The sequence below is a fragment of the Balaenoptera acutorostrata genome, chromosome 20 (assembly GCF_949987535.1).
Source record: "Balaenoptera acutorostrata chromosome 20, mBalAcu1.1, whole genome shotgun sequence".
Classification (NCBI taxonomy): Eukaryota; Metazoa; Chordata; class Mammalia; order Artiodactyla; family Balaenopteridae; genus Balaenoptera; species Balaenoptera acutorostrata.
In genome coordinates this window covers 44,483,464-44,510,614 of record NC_080083.1, presented here as the reverse complement: position 1 = coordinate 44,510,614, position 27,151 = coordinate 44,483,464, and the positions used below count along the sequence as shown (strand labels likewise).

The 27,151-nt window shown below is 54.0% G+C and overlaps 2 protein-coding genes across 11 annotated transcripts; one reads left to right on the top strand and one right to left on the bottom strand.

The window, feature by feature from the left end:
- The first annotated feature begins 67 nt into the window (after nucleotides 1-67).
- Nucleotides 68-3,252, top strand: PNMT (phenylethanolamine N-methyltransferase). Of its 2 annotated transcripts, none has more exons than XM_007177561.2 (3): nucleotides 68-328; nucleotides 2,410-2,617; nucleotides 2,743-3,252. In XM_007177561.2, the coding sequence occupies exons 1-3, from the start codon at nucleotides 154-156 to the stop codon at nucleotides 3,182-3,184; spliced, it is 825 nt and encodes a 274-aa protein (XP_007177623.1). In that variant the 5' UTR covers nucleotides 68-153; the 3' UTR covers nucleotides 3,185-3,252. The 2 variants fall into 2 exon arrangements, with proteins under 2 accessions (XP_007177623.1, XP_007177622.1); XM_007177560.2 differs by lacking the exon at nucleotides 68-328 and adding an exon at nucleotides 1,125-1,864.
- Nucleotides 3,253-5,486: 2,234 nt separating this feature from the next.
- On the bottom strand, nucleotides 5,487-18,323 carry PGAP3 (post-GPI attachment to proteins phospholipase 3). Of its 9 annotated transcripts, XM_057536780.1 has the most exons (10): nucleotides 18,069-18,206; nucleotides 17,472-17,520; nucleotides 16,744-16,841; nucleotides 15,792-15,944; nucleotides 7,862-8,164; nucleotides 7,468-7,530; nucleotides 6,737-6,798; nucleotides 6,256-6,392; nucleotides 5,778-5,982; nucleotides 5,487-5,623 (listed from the first exon to the last, which is right to left on the bottom strand). In XM_057536780.1, the coding sequence occupies exons 2-10, from the start codon at nucleotides 17,518-17,520 to the stop codon at nucleotides 5,560-5,562; spliced, it is 1,134 nt and encodes a 377-aa protein (XP_057392763.1). In that variant the 5' UTR covers nucleotides 18,069-18,206; the 3' UTR covers nucleotides 5,487-5,559. The 9 variants fall into 9 exon arrangements, 7 of the variants coding, with proteins under 7 accessions (XP_057392763.1, XP_057392762.1, XP_057392765.1 ...); XM_057536779.1 differs by lacking the exon at nucleotides 17,472-17,520 and having other exon boundaries at nucleotides 18,069-18,323; XM_057536782.1 differs by lacking the exons at nucleotides 17,472-17,520; nucleotides 18,069-18,206 and adding an exon at nucleotides 17,957-18,029.
- Between the last annotated feature and the right edge of the window lie 8,828 nt (nucleotides 18,324-27,151).

Genomic DNA, 27,151 nt, shown 5'->3' with positions numbered 1-27,151 from the left:
GGGGTGGGGGGGAGGGTTGCAGGGACAGAGCTATAAACAGGGTGGCTGTCCGTCCAGTCCCCCTGACTCTGCTCTGAAGTCCTGGCCTCTGTGTCCAGTCCCCTGGCACTGGGCAGTGCCCAGGAGGCCAGTTGGCATCCAGGGTTTGTTTAAATGACCTCACGAAGAATACGGAAGGGGCTGGCACCGGGACTGTCCTTAGCTGTGCCTCAGGGTGTGGATGGGGTCAGTGACCCCAAGGCTGACCTCTCTCTTGGTTCTGAATCCAGACAGAATCAATCCTTGGCTGGGGTCAGGTGTTCCACCCTCCCTGCCCTGGGAGCCCAAGGTGGGTTCTTGGGGGTAGGGTGTGTGTGTGGGGGGGTCAGGTTCCTGTCTGTGACCCCTGCAGCTGTTGTGGTGACTCATGTCCCAACCTGGCTGCCTGGCCCCAACAAGAAGACACTTCCCCTTTGGGACAAGGTGGGGGTAAGGGTGTGGCACAGAGGAGGCCAGGGGCTGGTAGCCTACCCAGGGCCGAGAGGCACTAGACTTAGCCAGAGGAGGGTCCCACTCCAGGAAGACCATGGAGACGGCCCCGCAGAATCCACTTCCCATTTGGGAGGATAGGAAGGGAGACCCTGGCATCTTGACAGCCTGGTACCTGGAGTGCCAAGCAATCTGCAGGCCTGCCCTGGCCCTGCTCCCCCAGAGGGGCCTGGAGTGTGGGCTGGGAGATGAGAAGGGTCAGACTCCAGACCAGGCGACACACCTAATCCCTTGGCGCCCGAAGGCTCGGATCGCGTCCCTTGGTACCCCTGGCAGCCTGGAGAAGGCGCCCCACGCCCTTCCGTCCTCACCTGGGTCCCTCGCCCCGGACATGACGGGAACGTCCCGAGCCTTCCGCCCTAGGCGGCCCCCAGATACGCGGCTGGGAGCCTGCAGGGCCCGCAGGGGAGGCCCGGGCTGTTCCGTCTGCTAAGTGCTTTATCCCGGCTCGCCTGCCCTATCTTCGCTGCCATCTGACGGGCGGGGCTGGAGCTCTGCTCTGGGGCCCCGGGGCGACCGTGGCGGAGGCCAGAACGGACTGTCCTTTCTGGAGTCAGGGCGGGGGGCGGGGGGAACGCTGGAGGACGGGGACGAAAGAGAGGCCTAGAGGAGAGGCAGAGAAGGGGAGTTGGGGTGACCTCACAAAGAAAGGGGAGTGGATGTTGGACAGGGTGTCCCAGAGATGTCCCTGGCGCTGGGAGCTGGGAACGGGGGAAAGGGCTAGCTTGAACCCTGGCCAAAAAGAAGGGAAGGGTGCCAGGCAAAAGGGGTGAATGGCTGCCGGAGCTGGAGAAGAGCTACAGGGAGGAGCTGGGACTGGCTGACGCAGGGGTCTAAGGAGTCTGGGGGTACGAAGCTGAGGGGCAGGGCGCGGGAGCTGGCCTTGGACCAGGGCAGGTGAGGCAAAGGGTGGAGGGCAGCCGGGAGCAACTGTGGAGCAGGGGCAGGGACGGACGCTCCCCCCGTGTGTCTGCTGCTCCGACAGTAACGGAGATGGATGGGGTAGGGGAAACGCAGCGCGCGTGGCCCCGGGCGGCTCATCGCTCAGCCGCCGCCCCCGCAGCAGAGAGGTCGGGGCGGGGGTCCGGCCGCAGATAAAGGCGAGCGGGGGACAAGGGCGGCCGCGGCAGCAGCATGAGCGGGACAGACCTGAGTCACGCTGCGGGCGCGGCCCCCGACCCAGACCCGGGCCGGGCGGCAGTCGCCTCGGCCTACCAGCGCTTCGAGCCCCGCGCCTACCTCCGCAACAACTACGCGCCCCCTCGGGGGGACCTGAGCAGCCCCGACGGCGTCGGGCCTTGGAAGCTGCGCTGCTTGGCGCAGACCTTCGCCACCGGTGAGCGCGGGGAAACAGGACAAGAAGGCATCAGGGAGCCAAAGGGGCGCGCACGCGAGAGCCAGACGGGGATAGGTAGTTAAGAGGTGAAAACAGAAGAGGAAGAGGAGCAGCGTCCCTCACGTGAGAGGGAGAGGAGAGAGTCGTGGGGAGAGAGGGTCGGGAGGGGAGAACACTCAGAACTGAGACGTGAGGTGGGGAATGCAGAATGAGGGGCAAAGGCGGAGGAGAGAAGCTGCCAGGCACCTGAGACTTCCCCCACTTCATCCTCACTGGTAGGTGACTAGAGTTTAGAGTCGTGGAACCTGAGTCACAGAGAGGTTAAGCTCATTTCCCCAGGTAAAAGTCAGCGGATGTTGGAGCCGGACTCAGACCCTGGTTAGTCTAACTCCAGAGCCAATGCTTTTCCCGGATAGAGACACACTTCCAGGGGGAGAAGGAACAGAGAGAGGGGGAAGAAGCCGCAGGTAAGGGAGGCCGTGACTGAGGCTGGGGGCTGCAGGCACAGGCCTAGCACCAGGACCTGCTTCCTCTGCCCCACCCAGGTGAGGTGTCTGGACGCACCCTCATTGACATTGGTTCAGGCCCCACTATATACCAGCTGCTCAGCGCCTGCGCCCACTTTGACGACATCACCATGACAGATTTCTTGGAGGTGAACCGCCAGGAGCTGGGGCTCTGGCTGCGAGACGAGCCTGGGGCCTTCGACTGGAGCGTGTACAGCCGGCATGTCTGTCTCATTGAGGGCAAGGGGTAAGGGCGGGGGGGATGAGGGTTGGGCAGGGGGTTTCCCACGGAGTGGTTGGTGGGAGGCAACAGAGAACTGGGTGTGGGCAGTCCAGAGCCCTGGTCCTAACTCTGCCTTCTGAGTCAAACAGTGAATCCTGCCAAGAGAAGGAGTGCCAGCTGCGAGCCAGGGTGAAGCGGATCCTGCCCATCGACGTGCACCAGCCCCAGCCCCTGGGCGCTGGGAGCCTGGCGCCCCTGCCTGCCGATGCCCTGGTCTCCGCCTTCTGCCTAGAGGCTGTGAGTCCGGACCTTGCCAGCTTCCAGCGGGCCCTGGACCACATCACCACACTGCTGAGGCCTGGGGGGCACCTCCTCCTCATCGGGGCCCTGGAGGAGTCATGGTACCTGGCTGGGGAGGCCAGGCTGGCAGTGGTGCCAGTGCGTGAGGAGGAGGTGAGGGAGGCCCTGGTGCGTAGCAGCTATGAGGTGAGGGATCTGCGCACCTACATCATGCCTTCCCACCTTCAGACAGGCGTAGATGACGTCAAGGGCATCTTCTTCGCCTGGGCCCGGAAGAAGGTGGGGGTGTGAGGCCCCAGTGCGCACAGTGCCGGCGGCCCTCCCCCGCCTAGATGCCCTGTTATCTGAGGTGGCACCTAATAAAGAAATAAGTCCATGCTGGTTGGTGTAAGTGCGGTCTGTGGCTCTCCTGGGAAGCAACAAGGGCCCAGAGCTCTCTCTTGTGTTGTGGGCGTATGGGAGGCATCACCCCTGGCCTTTTTTCCACAAGCTTCCATGAAGGTAGGTTTCCGTACACTCATTCTTCCCAAACTAAGGAAAGCCAGGGTCAGAGGAAACTCACTCAGCATCTGCTGTGTGCCAGGCACTTGCTAGGCCCACTCAGTCCGCACACTCGACAGCAGGTCCTGTTATCCTGTTTGCAGGTGAAGCTCAAAAAGGTTAGGAACAAATAAATAATAGTGGAGCTTAGTGGAGCCCAGAAGGGGAGAATAAGGGGGATAATTAGGAGAGCTTGCAGGGGGTGGTGCTACAATCCAGGCACAAAGGCCAAGGGAAGTCAGAGGGGAAGAAGAGGCACCAGCTCCCTCTCCCAGCCCCCACTGCGAGCGGGACCGCAGCTCCATCCAGATCTGCTGTTGCCCTGAATCTGGTCCTTGCCATCCCCACTCCCATGGGCCTAGGTAGAGACACCATCTGCCCGTTGCCTCCAGCCAGCTCTGTCTTCTTCCCTCCAGCCCACCCTACTTACACAAATGAGCTGGAAAAGGGTAGGTGAGTCTGAGAATTGGTTTATTAAGAATGTCCCTTGCCACCCTCCTACCTTAAAATAGTTCTTAGTATCAAAAGAAGTTACAGGTCACCCAAGTCCCTGAGGTTGGAGTCCCAGCTCAGCGCCCTTACCCACAGGGAGAGGCAAGAGGGCAGAGAAAAAGCAAGAATCCAGACTCCTTGCTCCAGTCACAGAGACTGCCTTTGGATGGAGAGTTTCTGGAGCTCCACATTCTGTCTTTGTGGTGCAGGAATGTGCTATGGCCGCTGGCAACTGGCAGGGGTCACTTTTACCAGGGTGTAGGTAGAGCACGGCCCCTGCCTGCCTCTGGGAAGACCAGAAACCAGACCCAGCCAAAGCTTTCTCCCCTCCTCACTCAGATTGCCCCCTCCCTCCCCTGGGTCAGGCAGTGGCAAAGGGGCTTAGCAGGCAGGGCACTGGGGTAGGGGCTGGCCAACCATGTCTAGGCAAGGAGGATCCCCACTTTTCTTCCTCCCTCTGCCTCCCAAGGGGCTGATTCTGGGGGAGATCTTGGGTTGTGCAGAAGCCCAATGAGGTTCGTAAAGAGGGGGGCAAAAGAAAGGAACACATATACACACATGCAGCCTGGACACCCTTACCCCTGCCAGATCTTGGGGGCACCCTGGCTTTCTGCCTGGCCTGGGGCTGTGTATAGGGTTGGTGCTCAGTAAATGGCTGTCGACATGATTTGATTCTCCCCCCCACTGCGTGGCATTCACACTCCCCTGCACTTCCACTCAGTCTCTGCACGTTCCCCTAACCCACACTAACCTGCCTGCCCCCCAACACCACACTTCAAAACCACTCACATACACCCCCACTTTCCACACTGCACAAGGCCAATGCTCACACACACTGCCCCACCCAGCATCCCACACACCCCAGGCCCGTGTCCACCATCCCGTCACCTACACACTTGGTCTCCCTTACACACTCACGTGCGGGCTCCCAACCAGAACAGCAGCGCAGGGGCCAGAGGGATTCCTGTCCTGGGTTCTCTGGGGTCCTGGCCCCGAACAGGGAGTGTGGTGAGGCCTCCTGGGGGTCTGACTGGGGCAATAGTCTGGGTGACACTGCTCCCCAATCCCAACAGCTTGGTCCCTCTAGATCCCATGGGGAGAATGAGACCTGCCTTGAAACTTGGGTAGCCAAAGAGCAAGCATCTAGTGCCACCTAGTGGTGCCCCGGAGGAGGGCATGGGGGTAACAGAAGGGGACCCCACTATATCCCCAAAGGCCTGTGGTCCCTGGTCTCCCAGCTGGACAGAGGGTTCTGGGCACCAGCCAGGCAGTGAGGGGATGGGAGGAGGAGGCTGATGGGGAGGGAGAGGCAGCCCTCCTCTCGGTGGAGCTAAGAACGCAGTTCCAGCCCAGTTCAGCTCCAGGGACCAGAGGGGTTGCCCATTTTCCAGCCCCAGATGTTATGAGGCCAGGTCTGAACTGACGCCAAGACCTGTGAGGGCCATGTGGGGGTGAGCAAGGGGGTGGGCAGGTTACATGATTCTGGTCCCACACCCTCCATGTCCAGGTTCAAGACGCTAAAAGGAAAAAAAAGTCATCTCAAGGATTGGGGTGGCGGTGGGGGGCGGGGGGAAGAAGGGGAGCCAGCAAGGAGGGACAGGGTCCCCAAGAGGGCAGATCCGCTTCCAGGGCCTTCAGTCCAGTTTGAACTTGGCCTCTGATTCCTTCAGCAGGTAGAGGCTGTCATCTTCCAGAAAGCTGTGGGCCGAGGGAGGAGCCCACTGAGGTACAGCTCTGAGAGCGTCCCCTGGGGGCAGGGTGGGGTGGTGCAGGTGAGCCGGGCAGTGGGTGAGCAGTGCACAGAGGCCTCTAAGAAGCAGGCAAGGACGGGCACGGAGGGAGGAGTACCCACCTGAAGAAGAGGACGTGAACAGGGATGGTGCTGATGTGCCAGATGGCGTGGGCATCCAGGACCCAGAAGAGAGGCGGGAAGTCTAGCAGCTCGAGCAGGGACAGCCCCTGCAGCAGCAGGACCACCACGATGCACTTGCGCACGTGGGGCAGCCGCTGCCGATTCCGCAGGCACCAGGTCAGCCACCACGCCGCGTTCACCAGGCCTGGGTGCGGGTGGGGGCGGGGAGAGCTCATTCCCGGACCTCCTTCTCTCCTCCCAAAGTCTCTCCTAGCCCCCATGCTCTGTGACCCCAGGGCCCCCCTCAGGGGCTCCTCCCAACCTCCCCCCTCTCCCACTCCCAATTCTTTTCCCTTCCCTCCCCCTAAGGGTCTCTCTAGAAGCTCCTTCTCTGGGAACAGCACCAATGCCCACCTCCACCCCAAACCAGCAGCTCTGCAGATGGTCCAGCCCCCCCAGAGACCCTGTCCCAGCTCACCGATAGCCACGTTAGCCGCCAGGTTGTAGCCATAGTCGAAGCGGACGAGGCTCAGGTAGGAGACGTGCGCCGTCAGCATTAGCAGCAGGAGGGCCCGGAAGGCACTGGCCACGGCCGGGCGGTGCAGCCCCACGGTCCTGCCCCGCCACCCAGAGCTGCTCAGATGTAGGGTGACCCATCCCCGCAGCAGCATTCCCTGAAGCGTCCCCTCACGCCAGGAGCAGTGTGGGGGAGCCGCTGCCCCTCTCCCCCATCAAAACAGGCTAGCAGGGCAGGCCTCCCATTCCTGGGGGCCTTTGCCAAGGTCCTTGGAAAGAGCCAGGGCCCCTGATCCCACCACAGAGTCCCTATCCAGAGCTGTCTGGAGCGTATGCACGTGCAAGATGAAAGCCCTGGGACAGCACCCCCAGGGGAGAGACCGGCGACCCCTTTCTGCCCCCAGGGCCTGATTTTGCTCGCACAGCAGCCAAGGCGGGCTCACCTGACACAGCACAGATAGACTGAGTGTAGGATGACAGTGGAGGCACAGAAGTAGTCCATTTTCTGAGGACAAGGAGAGCTGGATGAGGGACCAGTGTGTGGGCAACAGGCGGTAGACAAGGCTTCATGGAGGGCAGGCTCCAGAGAGGACCCACTAGGGATGGGGGCAGGGAGGGGTGGCAGAGGCCCAGCCAGCGTCTAACGTGGGAGTCCTAGGCCTATGGCTGGTGGAGACATGTCTCGTGCTCCTTTTGCTTATCGCTGTTTCATGCCTGAATTCAATAGACTGACTCTTGTATTCACATTATACAATTTAAAAAAAAAAGTGTGCTCAGCAGCAAGGCTTTAGAGGTATTGGTAGAGGGTGCCCGCCAAGACTCCAGAACGTGAGCGCATGCGCAGAATTCAGAGTGTGGTCTGGAGTTCAGCAGCTGTGGGCTCAAGTCTGGACTGCACCCCTTCACTGGCTGCAGGATGCTGGGCAAGTGATTTCACCCCGCCCAAGGCTCAGCTGCCGCATCGGTTAAGAAGAGCCAATAATCACACCTGCCTCACGAGGGTCAAGTGAGGCTCAAGTGCACTAATAGGTTTAAAACGCCCCGCGCACAGCAAGTGCTCCGTAAACCGAGTCAGTACGAGGACTAGGAGAGAACGAAGAGCCAGCTCTGCCCCACCTCTCCTGGCTCCTCCGGGGACTGTCTCCAGCAGAAACGGGGGTGGGAGGGCGCTCACCTCTGTGAGGTCGGTGTCCCTGGTGTGGAAGACTGTGGACCAGAACCAAGCATTGAGGGAGACCTGAGGAGGGAAGTGGCTGGTGAGTGTGGTGCCCCAAGGTGGGGAAGACCCCCCCAGAGGGCTCACATCCATCTCACTTTGGGGAAAGGGATCTACAGAGCTGAGAAGCATGCTTCCCCTGGGCCCTGGAGCCCATGGACTGGACAAGCCCGGGCCCCTCCACCCCCACCCAGCCCGGGTCCCTCAGGCTCAGCTTCCCACCACCCTGAACCCCCAAGGCCATGGGGGCTGCAGCCTCCACAGGTTCCGGCCTGGCCTGGGAACCAGTTCCAGCAGAGTCAAGTTCCTTGGTTACTCAGTGGCTAAGACAACAGCCCCCGGGGAACCTCACCTCCTCCCCCAACTGGCAGGTGATGATGACAGCCCCACCCGGGCCAGGCAAGCCAGTGACCTCAGCCTCTGGGGGCGGGAATGAAGTGGGTGGGGTGGAGGGGCTCGAGCCAGCTTGGGGTGTGTCCAGAGCAAGCAAGCAAGGGAGGGAGATCAAGTAGATCCCACTGGGGCCAAGTCTCTGAGGAGGAGCCTGGCCAACGGAGCCCGGCCTCCTCCCGGCTGGGCCGCCGGAGCAGGGCTGGAGGGGCAGTGGTGGGCAAGGGCCCAAGGGAACGCTGGAGGCCTTTCTCCTGGAAATTAACTGCAAGGAGAGAGCACACATCATCTTGCAAATGAGGCCTACCTCTCGTGGGAGTTGGTGCTGGCATTTTTTTCAGGGACTGCTGTGTCCACAGCAGAAGCCCAACGTACTGAGAGAAGGGTGGGCTGGGGTGGAGATACACACACTGGAGGGCTGGGAAACCAGTCAAAGGGAGAAACAGCCAAGGTCTGGCCTGGAATGCCCTGGAGGTGGGGATGGATGCACTAGGGTGGTACAGGCCTGCCAGAGATGGGTAAAGGCCAGGAGCTGCTCAGTGGGGTCCAGTATACCAGGAAAATTGGCCAGGCAGGGAACAGAGGGAGCAGGGTAAAAAGCCACTCTCCAGGGGCTTCCCTGGTGGCACAGTGGTTAAGAATCTGCCTACCAATGCAGGGGACACGGGTTCGAGCCCTGGCCCAGGAAGATCCCACATGCTGCCAAGCAACTAAGCCCATGCGCCACAACTACTGAGCCTGCGCTCTAGAGCCTGCGCGCCACAACTACTGAGACCGTGTGCCACAACTACTGAAGCCCAGGTGCCTAGAGCCCGTGCTCCCCAACAATAGAAGCCACCGCAATGAGAAGCCCGCGCACCGCACCGAAGAATAGCCCCTGCTTGCCGCAGCTAGAGAAAGCTGCGCACAGCAACAAAGACCCAACGCAGTCAAAGATAAATAAAATAAATAAATGTATTAAAAAAAAAAAAAGCCACTCTCCATCCGGTATGCAGCAGGAAGGTCAGAGGGTAGGATGAGTTCCCTAATGCAGGCTTGAGGGGGCTCATGAGGAAATGGGAAGAGCAATGGGGTGGAGGCCTGGGCTCTACTGCAAAGCTGGAAGTCTCTGGAGGCTCAGGGAGTCCGGTGTAAGCCTGTCTGGCCTGGGTCCAGGGTTGACTCTTGCTGCTTATGCTTCTCATGACCTGGCCACAGGCTTTGTCCTTCTGGGACCGAGCTTCCCCCTGGGACAAATCAGGGGCTGGTCAAAGTGATCCTTTGTCCCCTTTCCAGCCCTGATGTCAGGGGATCAGTCCAGGTCAGGCTGCTTCCTCCTCTGAGGACAGCCATCCTGTCCCATTCCTGGTGCTACCCCTTCCCCAGAGACAGCAATGGAGGCATGGTCCGGAGGCTGGAAAACGGGACAGGACAGAGTCATTTCTCAGACTCTGCTTCTGCAGAGTCTGTGATACTCAGGGTCAGCGTGGGGAGAGAAGCAGGCCCGGGGCTGGAGATGGGGCCCAGGCGATCACATGGGCCAGGTCTCCTGGGCAGGCGAGGAACAGGGACATCCTTGGGGAAGAGAGTGGCCCTGGAGCCAACGTGAGGGGGAGGTGGTGGGGAAGGCAGCAGGGAATGGCAGCCAGCCAGGCCTCCTTGTCACCCATGGCAGGAAGGGGGAGGTGACAGGAGGACTGAGCTAAGTGGTGGCTGGAGGTTGGGGGGGATGCACAGGGCTAGGGATGGGATGGGGGTGGGGGTGGCTTGGTCCCCTGTCCAACCGCCTCCCCAGGGGGCCTTCCACTTACAGAGACCCACCTGAAGCCTGGACTCTGCACCCCTGAAAAGTCCCCTCTCCCCTGGGGAGTGTCCCATTATGGGGGGGCTCCTCTTCTGACCCTCTCCACAGATTTGGGAGATAGTGTCATTAAGAATGCAGGCCCTAGGGCCAGACTGCCAGGGTTCAAATCCTGCCTCTGCATTTCCTGTGTGTCCTTGGGCAAGTTATTTAGCCTTGCTGTGCCTCAGTTTTCTCATCTGTAAAATGGGAATAATCATAGTATTGATAAGGATTTAATGAGCAATACAAGTACAGTGTACAGCACAGTGCCCAGGAACAGGGTTAAACATTAGGAGTTACTTCTCCCCACCTTGTTGACCAGTGTGGGATCCTCACACCACTTCACAGACTTGAGGCCGAAGAGCCCAAGTCTGCCTCCCATTCTCCCTGCCGGCCAGGGAGGTCTAGGCCGAGAAGGGGTGGTCTCCCCACAACTGCCTAGGCTCATCCCATAGTTCCAGGCTTGGGGCAGGATGTCTGGAGCCTCCATAAGGAGATGGACTCTGGGTTCAAGTTCTGCCTCGGCCCCTAAACAGCTCTGTGATCTTAAGCAAATAACAGCTTCTCTGAGCCTCAGCTGCCTCACCTACAAAATGGGGTTAATAATAGCATCCACTGCGTAAGAGGGTTGTGAGGACGATGTCTGCAAAATATGGGGCACAAAGAAGCCGTTCAGTAAGTGGGGGCTGTTGCTGTGGCCTGGCACACGCTAGGTAACCCAGAAACGTCAGTTTCCTTCATCGTGTCCAGGGACTGACCCCCTACCACTTCCCTTCACCTGACACCCCCCGCCCCCTGCAAAGGTCACAGTGTTCCAGGGCAAACCACGGGGCCCCAGGGTCTCTTGATCCCAGAACGCAGACGCCTCAGCTGTAGGAAGAGGCCCCTCCTCCCTGCTCCTGAGCCACTACCCCACCAGGATGCACCGAAGAGATGTTACTTCTCTTCACTCGAGTTTGTCATCAAGACTCAAGCGAGGGCTTCCCTGGTGGCGCAGTGGTTGAGAATCTGCCTGCCAATGCAGGGGACACGGGTTCGAGCCCTGGTCTGGGAGGATCCCACATGCTGCGGAGCGACTGGGCCCGTGAGCCACAATGACTGAGCCTGCGCGTCTGGAGCCTGTGCTCCGCAACAAGAGAGGCCGCGATAGTGAGAGGCCCGCATAGTGAGAGGCCCGCGCACTGCGATGAAGAATGGCCCCCACTTGCCGCAACTGGAGAAAGCCCTCGCACAGAAACGAAGACCCAACACAGCCAGAAATAAATAAATAAATAAATAAAATATTAAAAAAAAAAATTAAAAAAAAAAAAAAAAGACTCAAGCGAAAGGACAGAGGGCCGTGGAAGGAAGGGACAGCCCAAGTGTACGGCTGCTCCCAGACTCCTCGGCCAAGCCTGAGTAGAATGGGGGGGCCGGGGGGATAACTGGTCAATCAGACAGGCCAGGAGGGTGATGGACGCCAAGAACTTTGCGTAAACACTGAGGAAAGGGGGAGGCGGGGCAGGTTGCCAACGAGGGTGGAACTGGTGGGGGACGAGGAAGGCTGGGCGGAGGGAGAGCAGGAGGCTGTTTCAGTCTGTTGGAAAATAGGAAAATTGAGACAAAAATATCACAGCCGTGAAACTGGTTGGATGCCAAGTGAGCCAGATCTGTCAGGAATTCGACCCCAGTACTAAGCCCCAGTGCTCGGGGCTGTCATTGACACCACCGAGGTGGGGACAAGTGGGTCTTTAAATAGCTCGGTGTCTCAGAAGTGGGGGAGGCAGAATGTTAAATATGACGCCTGCTGCCATCCTGGGTCCCCCCAGAGGCCTCAGGCAGGGCAAGCCGGCTCCAGTTCACTCCTGAGAAAGAAGTGGGCAAGAAGTGGATGGAGACTAGAGAAGGGGGGCTTTTTCCACCATCAAGAAGGATCCCTTGATTTCTTACCATTGCCTGTTCCACTGGCTCTTGTCTGACTGTAGGGAAGTCCTTCCTGAAGTCTAGCCACCATTCTGCTGTAGCCTTAACCTGTCTCTTCTCACAGTTTCCTCAGTAGAGGTAGGGTACAGTCAGTCTCCACCTCCCTAAATCATCCTGCAGAGACAGTCTGGGATTTCCCGGCACCCTCAGCCTCACCTCTACCCCTGAGGACCTTTCCTTGTTGGATGAAGGGGCAGAGCACTGGTCTGGCCTGGCAGCTTTGGCAGAGAGCAGGGGCTCCTGATTCCACGAAGTCAAAGGTCTGTGGAGGGCAGAGTTTTGGTGGGCTCCTCCAAAGCCTGGCTGCTGCCCAGCCTAAGTCCAGGTCTAAATGTCAAGGCGGGGGTTGACTTCTTGTGCCAAAGCTTCATTAGCTCTGCGAATTCCCGGAGAAAAAGACTGAGACCCACTCCCCTCCCCAAGATCTAACCTGGAGCAGGTAAGGGGGCCTTCCCACCCCACCCCACCAGAAATCAGGAGCCCCACTTGTTCCAGAAAACCCAGCCCAGGACAAAGTCCACTGCCACACCCTCCACAGAGCTTGGGATCCTTCGTGCTTGCAAACATACACAGGACTAAAGATCAAGTGTAAGATCCAAACTGGATCATCAAAGGGAGTGTGGGCACTGAGACTCTGTCCCTAAAGGGCCTACTGGTGGCATGAAGGGGGGTCCCATGTCCCAGGACACCACATCCCGTAGGGTGCCCTGTGACACAGGCCCCAGGTATCTGTCCTCTCTCAACCTAACATCTCCTGATCAGTCCCTAAGGGTCCTTGGTCACGCTGGACTGCAGGGTACACCTGTGAGGTATGATCCTCACCAAGAAGGAAGCTGAGTGGCAGATGCCAGTGAGATGAAAGACCCAAGAAACAGGGAGATCAAGGCAAGAGCTGTGAAGTGACCACTGGCCTCTGGCACATGTCGTGAAGACAAAGGCTGGGACCCTCAGACCAGCACGTCTACCCAAGGAGGCTCTGAGTTTAGTTCAGAGAGATCAGGCAGGGCTGTCCTGTGCTAACAGGGGCAGGGGCGAGGGGGCAGTAAAGTGGTGGGCCAGGCAGCAGTGTCCCTGGAAGAACCCCAAGGGAAAGGGGACGGGTGTACTGTCCTCAGTTTCCCCACCCTTCCTGCTTTCTTTGCCAGGACCAAATTCCCTTCTCTGTGTGAGGCCTAAAACAGGAAGTGGTGGCTCTATCCCACCCATGCCTGTGACAGGCTGGGCTGATGCCAGGCCCTTGCCTACACAAGAGTCCTTGCCCCTCAGCCTGGCAGTTGGGGCCCTCTCTGCTTCATCTTACCCCCCTCACCTCCCCTTGACCCAGCCACGCTGTGGTCAGGCTGACCTTCCCAAGGTTGCCTGTCCAGGCCCCACACTGACCAGCTTCTGCACCTTTGTTCCTGCTGTGCCCCCAGCCTGGAATGCTGGAATCTAACCTCCTCTCCCGCCACGTGCACACGTCTAAGCCTGACCAGGCCTACGAATCCCCGATGAAGCCTCTCCTCCTCTCTGGGCTTCCCTGAAAGACTTCTCCCCAAGACGATATGATCTCCCCACCTCACAGCTCCCAAAGCTCTCTCCCTGAGCCCTCCTCACCTCTGCCTCCATCCTGCCGCCCAGATTGGCAGGACCTGGACCTCCCACTTGGCTTAGCTCCTTGGGGCAGGGGCTTCAGCCACCACAAGTGCTAACCCCTTTCTCCACCCACGGCAGATGCTCCATAAGCATTCCCCACAGCACGTGGAGACAGCCCAGAGAGGCACTAGGTGCTCAGGCCCTGCAGCCAGACAGCCCTTGGTGCCAGCCTGTCTCCACTATTCACTACCTTGTTAGCTGTTAACTTGGGGCAGGTTTTCCCCCCTCTGAGCCTTCCACAAAGCTCACAGTGGTATTACGAGGATTAAGTGAGAAAATGTATGTACAGAACTGAGGACCAGGCCCGTCACGTAATCTGTGTTCCATAACTGACAAAAATCATTAATATCTATTGAATGGAAAGTGTTAGGGAGGAGCAACGTTACCCAGAGGCTCGACAGCCTCCTTGCTGCCCTCCTTCCGGTCCCCATCTCTCAAGTGTGAGGTTTGGCCTGGACTTCCGGCACCCCAACACTATCAGTCTCCCCAGGGTCCTCAGAGATCTCAGGGTCGCCAGATCTAGGGGCGGCCTTCAGTCTCATCTTATTTGACTGAAGCAGAGTTCAGGAGAATGGCCTACTCTCTCTTTCCTGTCCTTGTCCCAGGGCTCCCCCAACCACACGATGGCCTCATTTTCCACCTACCCCTCTGGCCACCCCTTCTGTCTCTGTTGCTGGCTCGTCCTCCTCTATTCAGCCATTAAGTTTTGGGGTTCCTCGAGGCTCCATCCTAGACCCCTTCTCTTCTCACCAAGCTCCCCCCTAGTGATCGCATCCACAGTTTCTATCACCGTCTCCTAAGCAGAAGCACAGGAGTCATCCTTGATTCCTCTCTTCCCATCTTAGGTTGTCCACACAGCCGAGATGGTTAAGACTGTAGACTCTGGAGCCCGATGCCTAGATTCAAACCCTGGCTCCGGGGCAGGTTACCTAACCTTTCCAGTCCTTGGTTTCCTCATCTGTAAACTGGGGACAATAATACTACCTACCTCATAAGCTTGTTATGGTATTAACAAGGTTAATATTTATAAAATGCTTAGAATGGTGCCTGGCACACAGTAACAGCTCTGTAGTTGTTTGTAAAATAAATACATTTAAAAAATTTTAATGTCACCTCCAAAACATAGCTCAAACATACTTCTCTTTGATACCTTCCTTCCCAAGACCCGGGCCACCTCTCTAGTCTCGCTACCGTGCCCTATGCTAAAATTACCAACTAGGCCCCGCATCCACTCCTGCCCGCTCCAACCTGGTCTCTACACAGTAGCCAGAAGAGCAAATCTATTCACGAAGCCCCTTCTCTCCAACCCTCATTGCTTCATGAGGCTTTGACAGTCGAGATCTAAAGTGTTACTGAGCCTTCCAGGCTCTCCATCCCCATCCATCTCCAGGCTCCACCTGCTGCCCACATGCCCACCCGCCTCACACCCCCCTCCCAGCTTCCTGCCTGGTCGGCCTCCTGGCCTTTCAGGTCCTCATATAACCTGCACTCTGTCCCGTCAGTGCACATTCCCTCATCATTCTGATTTGACCTCACACACCCCTTCCTCAGGGAAGGCTCCCCTGGATTGCCCTGTACTGGTCTAGACCCCATCACACACCCCGACAGCACACATCTATCCTCCACTGCACTTGTTCATAGCTGTCCTTTTATATTCAATTGTGTGCTTATGTGATTAGTACCAGAGGACAGGGACCCGTCTGTTTTTATACACTTGTGGATCTCCTGCAGCCAACAAAGTGCCTGGCACATAGCAGGTGCTCAGTACATGAACAAGTGGCTGCTTTGATGGCAGGAAGGTGAGTGAGTGTGGGCTGTTTCCCTAAGGCTCAAAGTGGTGGCTCTGGTCTTTGACATCCACTGCCACCTCCTACTCTCACACCCTCCCCAAGGTTGCTGTGGTTCCTATCTGTACCACAGTCCCTGCTTCTCACACAACTCCAGGCTCTGGACGCTGGCTCTTCTGACCAGCCGTTCTGTGAAGCTCAGAGCCCTCTCTGGATACTCCGATGGAACATATTTCAGCTTCGCCAGGGATGGTCTAAGACCAGTCTGAGCTCTAGAAGAAGTGCTGGGGCTGCTGCTGCCTCCAGGCCTCAGCTGGGGTTGACGGTGCTTTGAACCTTGCAGAGGGGTCCTTGGAAAGACCTGTGGTCCCCGCATGCTCCCTACCACCCACCTCCCTTCTGTGCTTGTAAACTGCCCTGCTGGGTGTTTTAGCAGCTTCCTGCTTCACGGCAAGAACAATGTTTCTTTCCTCTCTCCCTCTCTCTCAAACAGCCTGACCTAGGACTTTGCTAGAAAGGGAAGGCCTGATTCAGCACCTTCCCTGTTCTCCCCAGGCTCGACCATCCCATAGCTGCAACTTTAACCCTGGAAAACAGAGGGGAAGCTAGGTGGGTGATAATGGGGATCTAAGAGTTCCTCGTTCCTGGGTGAGGGTGTCGAGCAGGAATCCTGCCAGGTTACCTACCCAAGCGAAGGCCACGCAGGTGGGGTACATAGGGGATGAGGCTGGCACGGAGGTGCGGTAACGACAGAGCATCACCAGGCTGGCCAGGCCGTTGAGGAAAGAGGCCACAGCAGAAGCTGGTTCTTGGAAGCACAGGAACCGGAAGAAGGGCCACTGAAAAAGGAGCACATGGAGGGGGCCTGAGGAGCAAGCAACGCCCAGGTGGTCCAACCTACCTCTGCTTGACCTGCTGCATCACCAGGCCCCCAGCCGCTCCTCAGCTCTGGACCTTGGCCAAAGCCTCAGGGGCAGTCCCTCTTCAGATCAACGAGCTCCCCTGCAGTCCCTGGCTGAGGGTTATCTCTCTATCCCGGCCAGCACTCACAGCACTGCGGAGACCAGGCGGGGCAGTGTGGATGGCTCAGTATGGCCTGGTGGAAATAGCATAGACCTGCCATCAAGAAGACACAGGTCCTAATCCCTCCTCTACCACTAACCACAGCCCCCTGAGCCTCAGCTTACTCTGTGACAAACTGGGGAGAATAATTCTTGCCAACCTCAACACTCTAGAACAAGATCATATTGGATCAAAAGGCATCAGCAAGCTGTGACTCGCTGGGCAATCTGAGGGGGTATTATTATTTTAATCCAGACTCCTACTGAAGAAGCAACAGAAAGTGTGCCAGGGGGATGCTCAGGGAATTTGTCTTTGTAGCAAGGTGGGCATCTCAACCACCCTAAGCAGCCCAGGACCACTCCCTGAGGAGACTCCAAAGCCTCCCACATCCTGTTACCTCAAATCCAGAAGCAGGACACATTGTCCCCACCTGACGATAACCAGCATATTTTGAGAAAAACAGGTACCCGCCCCTAACACACACTCATCACCCCACACCCTGGCCTGCTTGGACAGTGTGGTCCAGCTAGAGGCATCTTACTCCCATCATCTACCTACCCTGACCCTCCAACTCACCTTGCCATGGAACTGAGGCACTTTGTGACCTTCCTGGAGGTAGAGGCCAACGGTGACCCACATACACTCATACTTACAGTCATCCTGACAGGTCCATCCTGAAACAGATAAATATGGCCTGGTGAACTCCCCAGCATGGGGAGGCCCAGAGAGAGCTCGAATGGGGCCCAAGCTCAAACACAGGCCAAGAGGTTCGGCAGGTTGGAGAGAACCAGAAGAAATCGGAAAATTCTAGCTTCCTGTTTGGATGGATGAGAGATGGTGTAAAATATACATAAGGGAAAGGCATGTGTGTGTGTGTTTTAGGGGGTAGGAGTGTACAGTGAGCAAGTAGAGATGTTTCTTCTCTTTTCCTTTCACCCAAGATGGAGACTTTGGCATATGATGGACTCATCTGTGGATACCTGGGTTTATGTTTGCCTTTCCTGAACACAGGATTTTCTCTCACTCACCAGGGAGAAACGCTTGCCGTTTTACACCCCATCTATGAAAATGAAGCCCAGATTCTTCAGTCTGACTTTTAAGGCCCCATATTGCCTTTCTAACTTTATTTCCCACTACTCCTTTTCATGCACCCTGCTCCCTGAGTAAACCAAGCTGCTGGATGTGTCCATATCTGTCCAGGGCCTCCACTCTCTGTTCTTTCTGTCTGGTATGCAAAGGGATAGTAAAGAGAAGAAACGTGTAGTCAAACAGGCCAGAACTAAAAACTCCACTTTACCACTTACTGGCTGTGTGATTTTGGGCAGGACACTTAACCTCTCTGAGTCTCCCCATCTGTAAAAATCAGGTTAAGAGAATTGACCTCAAAGGGTTGTTGTGAAAAATAACTATTCTGACACCTGCCACAAAGTAAGCGCCCACTATGGCCACAGGCCTAAATTTAATGCATCCATCCAGAAGCCCTTCCTCTCGAGAATGTTCCAAGATAATCTCTGCCCCCACCTCCTCAAAGCCAGAAACGATTCCTTCCTCCCTATTACTTAATCAAGAGTCCTCTGGGGCTCAAATCATCCTCTCCCTTGCACTTGAGAAGGCTGAAGTCCCCTTGGGGACTGTAAGCCCCGAAGTCAGGACCCTGGTCTGATTTCAGTGTCCTTCCAGGTCTTTGTACCCAGGAGGTAGTAAATGCCCATTTGACTGACTAAATAAAAAGTAAATGAAGCTCCTGGTTGACGGACTATCTAATCACTCTGGGGCTCCACTCACTCACACTCACAATGGACCCGGGGGAGGAACTAAGGTACAGATTGCAGAGTGGTCTTCGGGGGCGAAAGGGGCAGGGCAAGTCCAATGGGCGGGGCCTACCGCGGGGTGGGGCTTACCTGCTAGACTCATGTAGATTGGCTGGCGGGAGCGGAAGTGCTTCAGTGCGCCCCCAGAACAGTTCCGCTCCTCGCACCGCAGCACGCAGTCGCGGTACAGCGGCTCGCGATCGCCCTGGGAGCCGCTTGCTAGCGCGGCTGCCCCAACCAGCAGCACCAGCCGCACCGTCCGCCCGGCCATCCCTTCACCCTGGCCCTCCGCCGGCGGAGGAGCTTAGGAATCTTCACATCCGGAGTAACCGGAAGTGCCTTGTGTTCTTTCATCTACTCTCCGCTGAAGTCCACCCCGGTTTAAATAAAAGTTCCCGGAATTTTTTGGGCGCCTGCCCCGCCCCTCGCCGTAGTGTTATCTGCATATAACAGACGTCAGGGTTAGGGGAGGGGAGACACCAGGTGGGTTAAGAAGCAAAATAAAGTGGTATTTTATCAACACCCGTCTTCTTTCTTTACCAGGGCCTCTTTATTTGAGGTAGGGCTAGTTTTCTGTCCCCAGCCCTGTCGAGTTTCCACTCCCTAATGTACCCAGAACTGTCCATTTATTTCCATCTCCACTGGCACCGCCACCCTAGTTAAAGACATCATCATCTGTCGCCGAAGCAGCCGCAGTAGCCTCTTAACACATCCCCCTACTTCTACTTAATACCCCTCCAGCCCATGCTCTATTTCCAAAAATTCAAATTTGACCATGTCATCCTCCTTCATAAAATTCTTTACTGGCTCCCACTTGCCTCAAGATAAAATCATAACTCCACAAGCCCTGCACGATCTGGCCCCTGTCTACTGGTCTCCCTCACTCGTCTGCCCCAGACTCCCCTCAAGGGGTCATGTCTCTCAAGCCCCGTGGCTCTACCTCGTCTGTATCACTCTTGCTATCACTCCTGCTGATTCTTTTAGTCTCAACTTAAACACTACTTCTGGGGGTGATAACACCTGGAGGGTGCTATAACATACAGTGGTCTCTTTGTCTTGTTTACCACTCTACTACCAGCACTAGTACAGAATTTGCCTCAGGGTAGGCGCTCGCTAAGAACGCGTTGTGTTTTTTTGTTTGTTTTTGTTTTTGTTTTTGCTTTTGTGTTTGTTGTTTTTTTAAGTAAATGAACACCGTAATTCACCGTAAGAATTTGGGTGCCAAACCAGGGCTGTCAAATCACCAGTGTGATTCAGACCACGCTGAGATAGGAGAGGTGTCCTATTTCAAGAAAAATTAACAGGAGGATCTTTGGGAACAGGAGAACACTCGCTTTAGTATCACCCATCCTCCCCACACTACCACCAGCACAAACACACACACCTGTCTCATTGGAGCATTGACGCCTTGTAGCTAGATGCATAATTAGTGTGTGTGTAGATTAATAACTGCCTTTCCTCCTCTCCACTCTCTTCACCCCTGGTCAACTTTTTATCCTGGGAGGTGGAATGAGCTGGAAGTAAAATTGGATTCTATTCATTCACTCGTTTGGCAAACATTTCCTGAGCACTTAGCCCTAGCACCAAGGTGGCAAGGCACAACTCCAGGAGGCACCATTCACATTGTATGTTCTGTGAATGGCGCTCAGGGGTGCTTCATTCACATTATATTTTCTGTGAATGGTGTCTCTTCCAGTTAAATATAACATGAATAGTGTCCCCTGGAGTTGGGCACCCAGTTGATACTGATTGGGAAGCTGAAATGAACAAAACAACCACTCAGCCCTCCAGGAGCTGATGGAAAACAATAGAGTGCTAATACTACTTTGCATCTGATGGATCGTTTCATTTTTTATTTTAATCTTAAAATTTTATTTTTTAGTTTTTAATTGAAGTATAGTTTATTTACAATGTTGTGTGATAGATCGGTTCTTTTATAATACATTATTTTATTTTGTCCTTACTATAACGCTTGGATGAACCTTTTTATGAGGATCCCCATTTAAAGATGAGGAAATTTAGGATTAAAGAGGATGAAATACGGACAAAGCAGGAATTCTCCCTTGGAGAGAACACCAAGGTAGAAATAGAGCTCTTTTAAAACTTTTAAGGTTCCAATTTTGGAAGCCTCATCCTATATTATATCAAACATACTAAAATGTGGCAACACCCACATTAAAAAAATTTATAAGCAACTATATATAGTTGAATTGAGTTGCTGTAAATAGTTGACATATTGTTACATTTTGTACATATTTAATAAATATTATTTTTTTTGTAGTTTTCTTATCGTATTTTGGAGCTAACATTGAAAATTTGTTCATGTCTCAAACATTTCTTAGGTCCTTGAAAACTCATGGCTACCTGATGGAGAAAACAATCCTATGTTAAAGGTGGAGAAGGCAGTGGAGACATCTGTCATGTTGTCCTGGTGGGAGATGAGGTGTTGTTTCTCTGGGACATCTCTTGAGAGTTTTTCCTGCCAGAAGAGCCCTACACAATTACCAGGCTTCTCCATCTCCCCACTTTTCAGCACAGAGAGCCTCCTTTCCTTCCCCACAGAGCCCCCTCAGCTTAATCTGCTTCCTAACTTGCATTTGGTTTCTTATGTGAGTCACAGCCTGCAAAGTCATTGATTCATTCCTTCAACTCAGGCTTACTGAGCCCTACTGGGTATCAGCCATTGCACTAGGAAAAAAATAGGTGAATCAGAAATCCTTCCCAGTCCAGGGAGGAGAAAGACAAAGCAAACATGATAGTGTGCTGAGGGCTCATAGGCAAACTGACCATATTCTTAGAATAAAAATTGGAGGATAGTCTACAATGAGGGTTCCTAGTTCATCAAATATGTATTGCAGTTTACCACGGGCAAGTCTCTGGGGACAGAGTGATGAACAAGGTGCCATCCTTCTCATGGTCAGAGGAGGGAGACAGACAATAAATGAGTACCAAGTAAAAGACTAAGATAATTTCACTGCTAATGTAAGAGCACATTGGTATGATCACTATGTAGGATCATTTAGCACTGTGTAAAATATACATAGCCTGTAATCCGGTAATTTACATAGACTCTCTAACCAGCAATTTCTCTCCTAGGTATATCTACACAATCTCTAGGTATATCTACACAAGTGCAAAATGGGGTAAGTACAAAGCTGTCCATGGTAGCATTGTTCATTATTTTCAATAGCCAAAAAAAAAAAAAAAAAAAAAAAAAGAATGGGGCAGATTTATAATGTCCTGACATAGCAAAGCCTTCATGATATTTTTGGTAAGTATAAGAACGGTATGTGTGTTTGTGTGTGTGTGTGTGTGTGTGTGTGTGTGTTTACACATCACCTCATGTGAGGAAAAATAAGAGTATATATTATGTTTGTTATTTTAGAGACTGTATCTAGAAAGATATATAAGAAAGTGGAGATAATTGTTGCCTCTGGGGAGACGGGGAATTGTGTGTCTCGGTGACAGGGAAGTGAGGGACATTTTTTATTCTTGTACTTTGAAAAATTTGTGCCATCTGTGTATGTCATCAGTTAAAAAGAAAGAGAAAATGTAAAAAAAAAAATTTCATGTAGTCACAAGCATTGAGTTATATAATTGGATAACGTAAGTGAGGGAGGGAGGGAGGGCAAGGGAGTGGGGAGGTAGGTGGAGGCTACGTTGGATTGGGTGGTCAGAGACTTTTTGAGAAAGTGACATTTGAACTGAAACTCTCATGACCAGAAGGAACCAGCCCTGCTAACACCTGGGGGCAGACTGTTCTAGGCTGAGGGAACAGCCAGTGCAAAGGCCCTAAGGCAGGAACAAGTTTGGCATCTTTGAAAAACAGAAAAGAAGGCTGCAAGGCTGGAAGGCTGTGAGACTGAAGCAAAGGCCAGAGACCAGATTCTAGAAGGTCTCAGGTCACAGGGAAGAGTTTAGGCAATGGGAAGCCATTAGGAGGTGTTTTAGCACCAAAGCGAATGAAATGATCTGATTTATGTTTAAAACATTTACTTTTTAAAAAAATTATTTTTATTTATTTATTTATTTATTTTTAAATTGAAGTGTAGTTGAGTTACAGTGTTGTGGCAATCTCTGCTGTACAGCAAAGTGACTCAGTTATACACATATGCACATTCTTTTTTTAATACTCTTTTCCATTATGGTTTATCTCAGGGTATTGAATATAGCTCCCTGTGCTATACAGTAGGACCTTGGTGTTTATCCATTCTAAATGTAATAGTTTGCATCTACCAACCCCAAACTCCCCGTCCATCCCTCTCCTCCCCCTCCCCCTTGGCAACCACAAGTCTGATCTCTATGTCTGTGAGTCTGTTTCTGTTTTGTAGATGGGTTCATCTGTGCCATATTTTAGATTCCACACACAAGTGATATCATATGGTATTTGTCTTTCTCTTTCTGACTTACTTCCCTTAGCATGATCATCTGTAGTTGCATCCATGTCGCTGCAAATGGCATTATTTCGTTCTTTTTTATGGCCGAGCAGTATTCCATTGTATATATGTACCACATCTTCTTTATCCATTCATCTGTTGATGGGCATTTAGGTTGTTTCCATGTCTTGGTTATTGTGAACAGTGCTGCTATGAACACGGGGTGCATGTATCTTTTTGAATTATAGTAAAACATTTACTTTGGTATTGTGGGGGAAAAGGGGGCGGATTGAAAGGGGGCAAGAGCTGTAGAGCGAAGATCAAAGGCCAGTGCTTTTGCCTAGAGAACTGACAGAGGCTTAGACTGGTGGTGGGAAAAGCTTAGATGTATTGCAAGGGGAATTGATAGATCTTAAAGACGATTGGATGGAAAGGGCAAGGAAAGGGAAGCATCAACAATGTGGGTTCCATGAATGAAATCATCTGAAACTGGAATTGTCCCCCCATATCAGGATTTCATGATTGCCCTAGCTTTATGCTTCTGGAAGCTTCTTAGCCTCCTCTTACCCAAACCAAAAGCCAGAGGCAAGAGTGTCCTCATTCACACCCCAGTGGTCTCTATCTACAGCAGCAAGTGGGGTGAGCTTGGGGTCCTGAAGGCTTGAATGGAGCAGGAAGACCCAGTGCTTGTGAAACAAGGAATCTGGAATCTGCCAAACAGATGACTCAGTGGGGCTTTCAAGGGACAAGTGTAGGGGTTGAAAGGGTCACGACCCCCACACCAAATCCTAAAACACTGTGACCAGGGACCATTCAGTCCAACTCTCTCATATTTCAGATGGCAAGGTGAAGCCTTATTCAAGGCCACATGGCCCAGCTACTGTCTGAGGACAGACCCCCAGATAAAGTAAGGGCACATGGTGAGTAGCCAGCACAAACACACCGACAACACAGGACACGGGATCACGAACCGTGACAGCTGTGTGTGCACAAGGCCAAGATGGACGGCACAGGTGCTTCATGCACATGCATTAAAGCCAGGTGAGGCCGAGAGCACAAGCGGCCTAGGGAGGGAGGAAGGCAAACTACGCAGGCCTTGGGCCTGCATTCCTGAGATGAGGGTGAGGGGCTGAGGGAGGCAATCAGCATGCTCAGGGTCTAACGTGTCTGGCGTACCCTTTGGGCTCTGCTCCTTTGCTAACCTGGGGACTGGGGCTAATCCTGGGCCCACAGAGGGGCCTCCCAGAGGTTAGGTTGCAAGTGTTCTGAAAAGGCCACCTTTAGGAAGGACAGATTTTCTTATCAGAAACTTCTCGATTACTCTCCTGTGGCCCCAGAGAGGCCTTGTGCCTACTTTCAGGGTACTCCTTCCAACTAACTAATTAATACAGACACTTCCCCAGCAAACCATGCCCCAGACTAGAGGCCTTGTGGGGTAGGCCCCAGTTTGTGGCCTGGACCTCGGACTGTGGACCGCATCTCCTCCCTTTTTCTGTTTGTTTTCAGTCCTCTGACCGCAGGCTGGCTGGTGAGGTAGGCAGAGAGGAGGAGACTCTGGTGCCAACACACACACACACACACACACACACACACACACACACACACACACACACGGCCTCCTGTGCCCCCAGTCTCAGGGGCTGGTCAATGATTGACTGGCATTTCACAGGCCGCTGGTTCCAGACCCCAGCCTGCTGACCCCTCGAGGTCACCTCCCTAAGCCAGAGCCCCTTCCTTCCTCTTCAGTGCCGATAGTCACTTCCACTGCCCGCAGACCCAGTACCTGCCACCCAAAGACCATCTCAGGCAGTTCTGGTGGGCTGCCCTCTGTTCTGCAGTCACCCCTTTCCTCTGCAGTTGTCTCTGTCTCTCGGGGTCCCTCACTGGACCCTTCTGGCAAACTTTTAGGCTCCTCCAGCAACCCTGGCAGTCCCCTGGCCCCCTCCCTTCTCCTCCTGAGGGCACCCCCCCAACACTCCCCCCCCCCCCCCCGCCTTTGTCCCTCAGACATCCCCTTTCCTTGGCTGTCCTGGCAGGCCCTGCTGGAGGGGCAGTTGAGGGGAGAAGCGAATCAGCAGCTCCCACCCCTGCCCCCCTTCCTCTCCGCTTGTCAAATGCCAGACAAGGTTTTTTCCCCTTCCTTCCTGGCTCTGAATGGGTTCATTCTCTTTGGGAAACTCAGCCCCGCTGGAGCCTCCTCCAGGGGCGTGAGTTCTGACCCCCGCTCCTCCCCCATCCCCACTCCAGCCCCCACTCCCACTGGCTCCGCCCTCCCTAAGCAGCCATCTAGGACTGAGCATTGTCTCCAGACCAAGTTGCCTGCTGGGATCTGGGATGCGGGAGAGGGTGGGCTTGTCTGGCCAAGGCAGGAGTAGGGGGTGGGGAGGCAGGATCTTTGTGGAGGGAGGGGCCAGTAGTTGCCCGGATTTCTTGGAGGACCCCCTTCTGACTCCTGTGCAGGGACCCGCAGGGAGGGTGGGTTCATGCACCCTTGATTCCGGGCTCTGGAGCCAAATGGATAAAGCCAAAGTCTCATGGCTCAGTTACCTCGGGATCCAAGGGTTCCTCTTCTGCAAAATGGGGAAAGATAACACCCCGCCAGAGGACTCAGTGAGATGAGGGGTGTGGCTCTAGGACAGACGGTGGCACCGAGTAGGGGACTCAGGAAAGGATGCCATCACAGCAGCTTTCCTGACAGGAGAAGCCCTCCCAACACGATGGCAGGGAGCATGGGGCCCGAGGGAGACAGGACATCTCTAATCCTGACTCTTAAGACCCTGATGGTCTCTTGAAGCCTCAAGCTTGGGCGCCCAGTGCAAGTCCTTCAGTGTGTGACCAGCAAGTGACTCTTGGAGCCAGAGCCCCGTCTCCTCTCCCTGAAGGGCTGAGAGGCTGCGCGTCTGAGAAGCACCTTGACTAGGTCCTGGGCTGGGTGATGGGGTGAGGGTGAGGGGCTGGCTTTGCTGGCCGTTCAACTTTTCCCTCATTAGCTCTGAGAATGTCTTGGGCAAATTGTTTAACGTGTTTGAGCCTCCGTTTCCTTGGCCCTCACCCTCATCCTAACTCTAACTCTAATCCTAGAGAAAGTAGGGATATTGATGCCCATCCTGAAGGGCCGCTGTGTCCCCATACACAGCAGTATTTCTTGAACATTCATGACTATAATCCAAAGAATAAATCCATTGCACCTCATCACCCAGAACACACATGCCCTTACCCCACTTACCTGTAGTCAATCTTCTATTCCATTCTATTTCTCAAAAACTAACTAACTAAATAAATAAAATAAAAAAGAAAGACTTGTCCTGATCATTGAAATTGGTTTCACAACCAACCTTGTAATGGATACTGACCAGCAGCTTGATCATCACTGATTAGAGCCAGAGGTGGACTTACCATGGTGTTAAAGAGGAGTAATCTTCAGGCCCCTCATTTGCATTTATGTGTCTAATTTTGTATTTATAACTTTGTTTTCTTTTTCTTAAAGAGAGTCCCCCAAATTTCATAAGCTTCAGGTCCCACAAAACCTGGATCTGTCCCCGTATAACTAAACCTGAGACCACATTTCGAGCAATTACTATGTATGTGCTAAGTACTGTGCTTAGAGCTTCAGGAGTATTATCTCCTTTAACCCCTAGCACAGTGTGCCAGATGCTATTTTACAAGTGAGCCAACTGAGACCCAGAAGGGCTCAGTCGCTTGCGTAAGGTCACACAGCTAACCCGTGGTGGAGTTGAGATTTGAACCGAGGTCATTCTGATCCCAGAGTGCCGTGTTCTCAAGTTCCCTACTGTGAAAGTGCCTGCCTAGAACCACACTAGGAATAAGGAAGCAGTTTAAGAGATGCTAATGTCCTTCATTCTGCAGCCCCCAGTAGGTGCCTCTGATCCCCTCTTGACCAGCACAGGCGTGCTCAAAGCTGAGCATTCCAACTAGAGTTGCCAGATTTAGCAAATAAAAATAAGGATGCCCAGTTAAATTTGAATTTCAGATAAGCAGCAAATAATTTGTTAGGATAAGTGTATCTCGTGCAATATTTTGTTGGCATTTCCAACAAAAACACGCCTTCCTTCCATCCCCACCCCCACGAGACCCCTGACCGGGTCTTAGTAGCTGGGTCAGGGGCTCCAGGTGGAATGCAGGGTGGGGAGGTGGAATTAAGCAGAATAATAAAAGGCAAGGGACAGAGAAGGAACCTTGGATGAATTGGATGCTGAGTGCCCCGTAAAGAAACAAGGATGTTCTTTGAAGGATTGAGATGTAGGTTTCTCCAATTTGACTCTCTGCCCAAACTTGTAGACCCCCTTAAAAGCATGCTTTTCAGACTGGAAAAGATATCTAGAAGATTCGAGAAGGTATGCCAGGGAGTCCTGGAAGCCACAGGTTAAACGCAACACATCTCCCTCCTTGACTAACATTTTTACCTGAGGATGTGGTAGGAAAACCATTATTGGATATTAAAACAAATAGGCATGGGATGGAGTAGGATGCAAACGGCCAGGAATGTTTAAGATAAAACCTGCGACTTAAAAGAAAGTTAAGAATGGCAGGCTAAAGCGTTTGCCCCAGACTCCCGGGGGAGGGGCACCATCACCCTCCTCTGCTTTGGGGGGGTTCTCCATGGAAACGGGTGAGATCTGCTGCGGGCAACCCTGGAGTCCGGGCGCTGGCAGCAACGCCACCCAGGCCTGCGCGGAGAGAGGGAGAAAGTGAAGCTGGGAGTTGCCACTCCCAGGGACTTGCTGGAATGCGGTTGGAGGGGGTGGGGGGGGGGGGCGAGCTGCGAGCGCGCTGGCT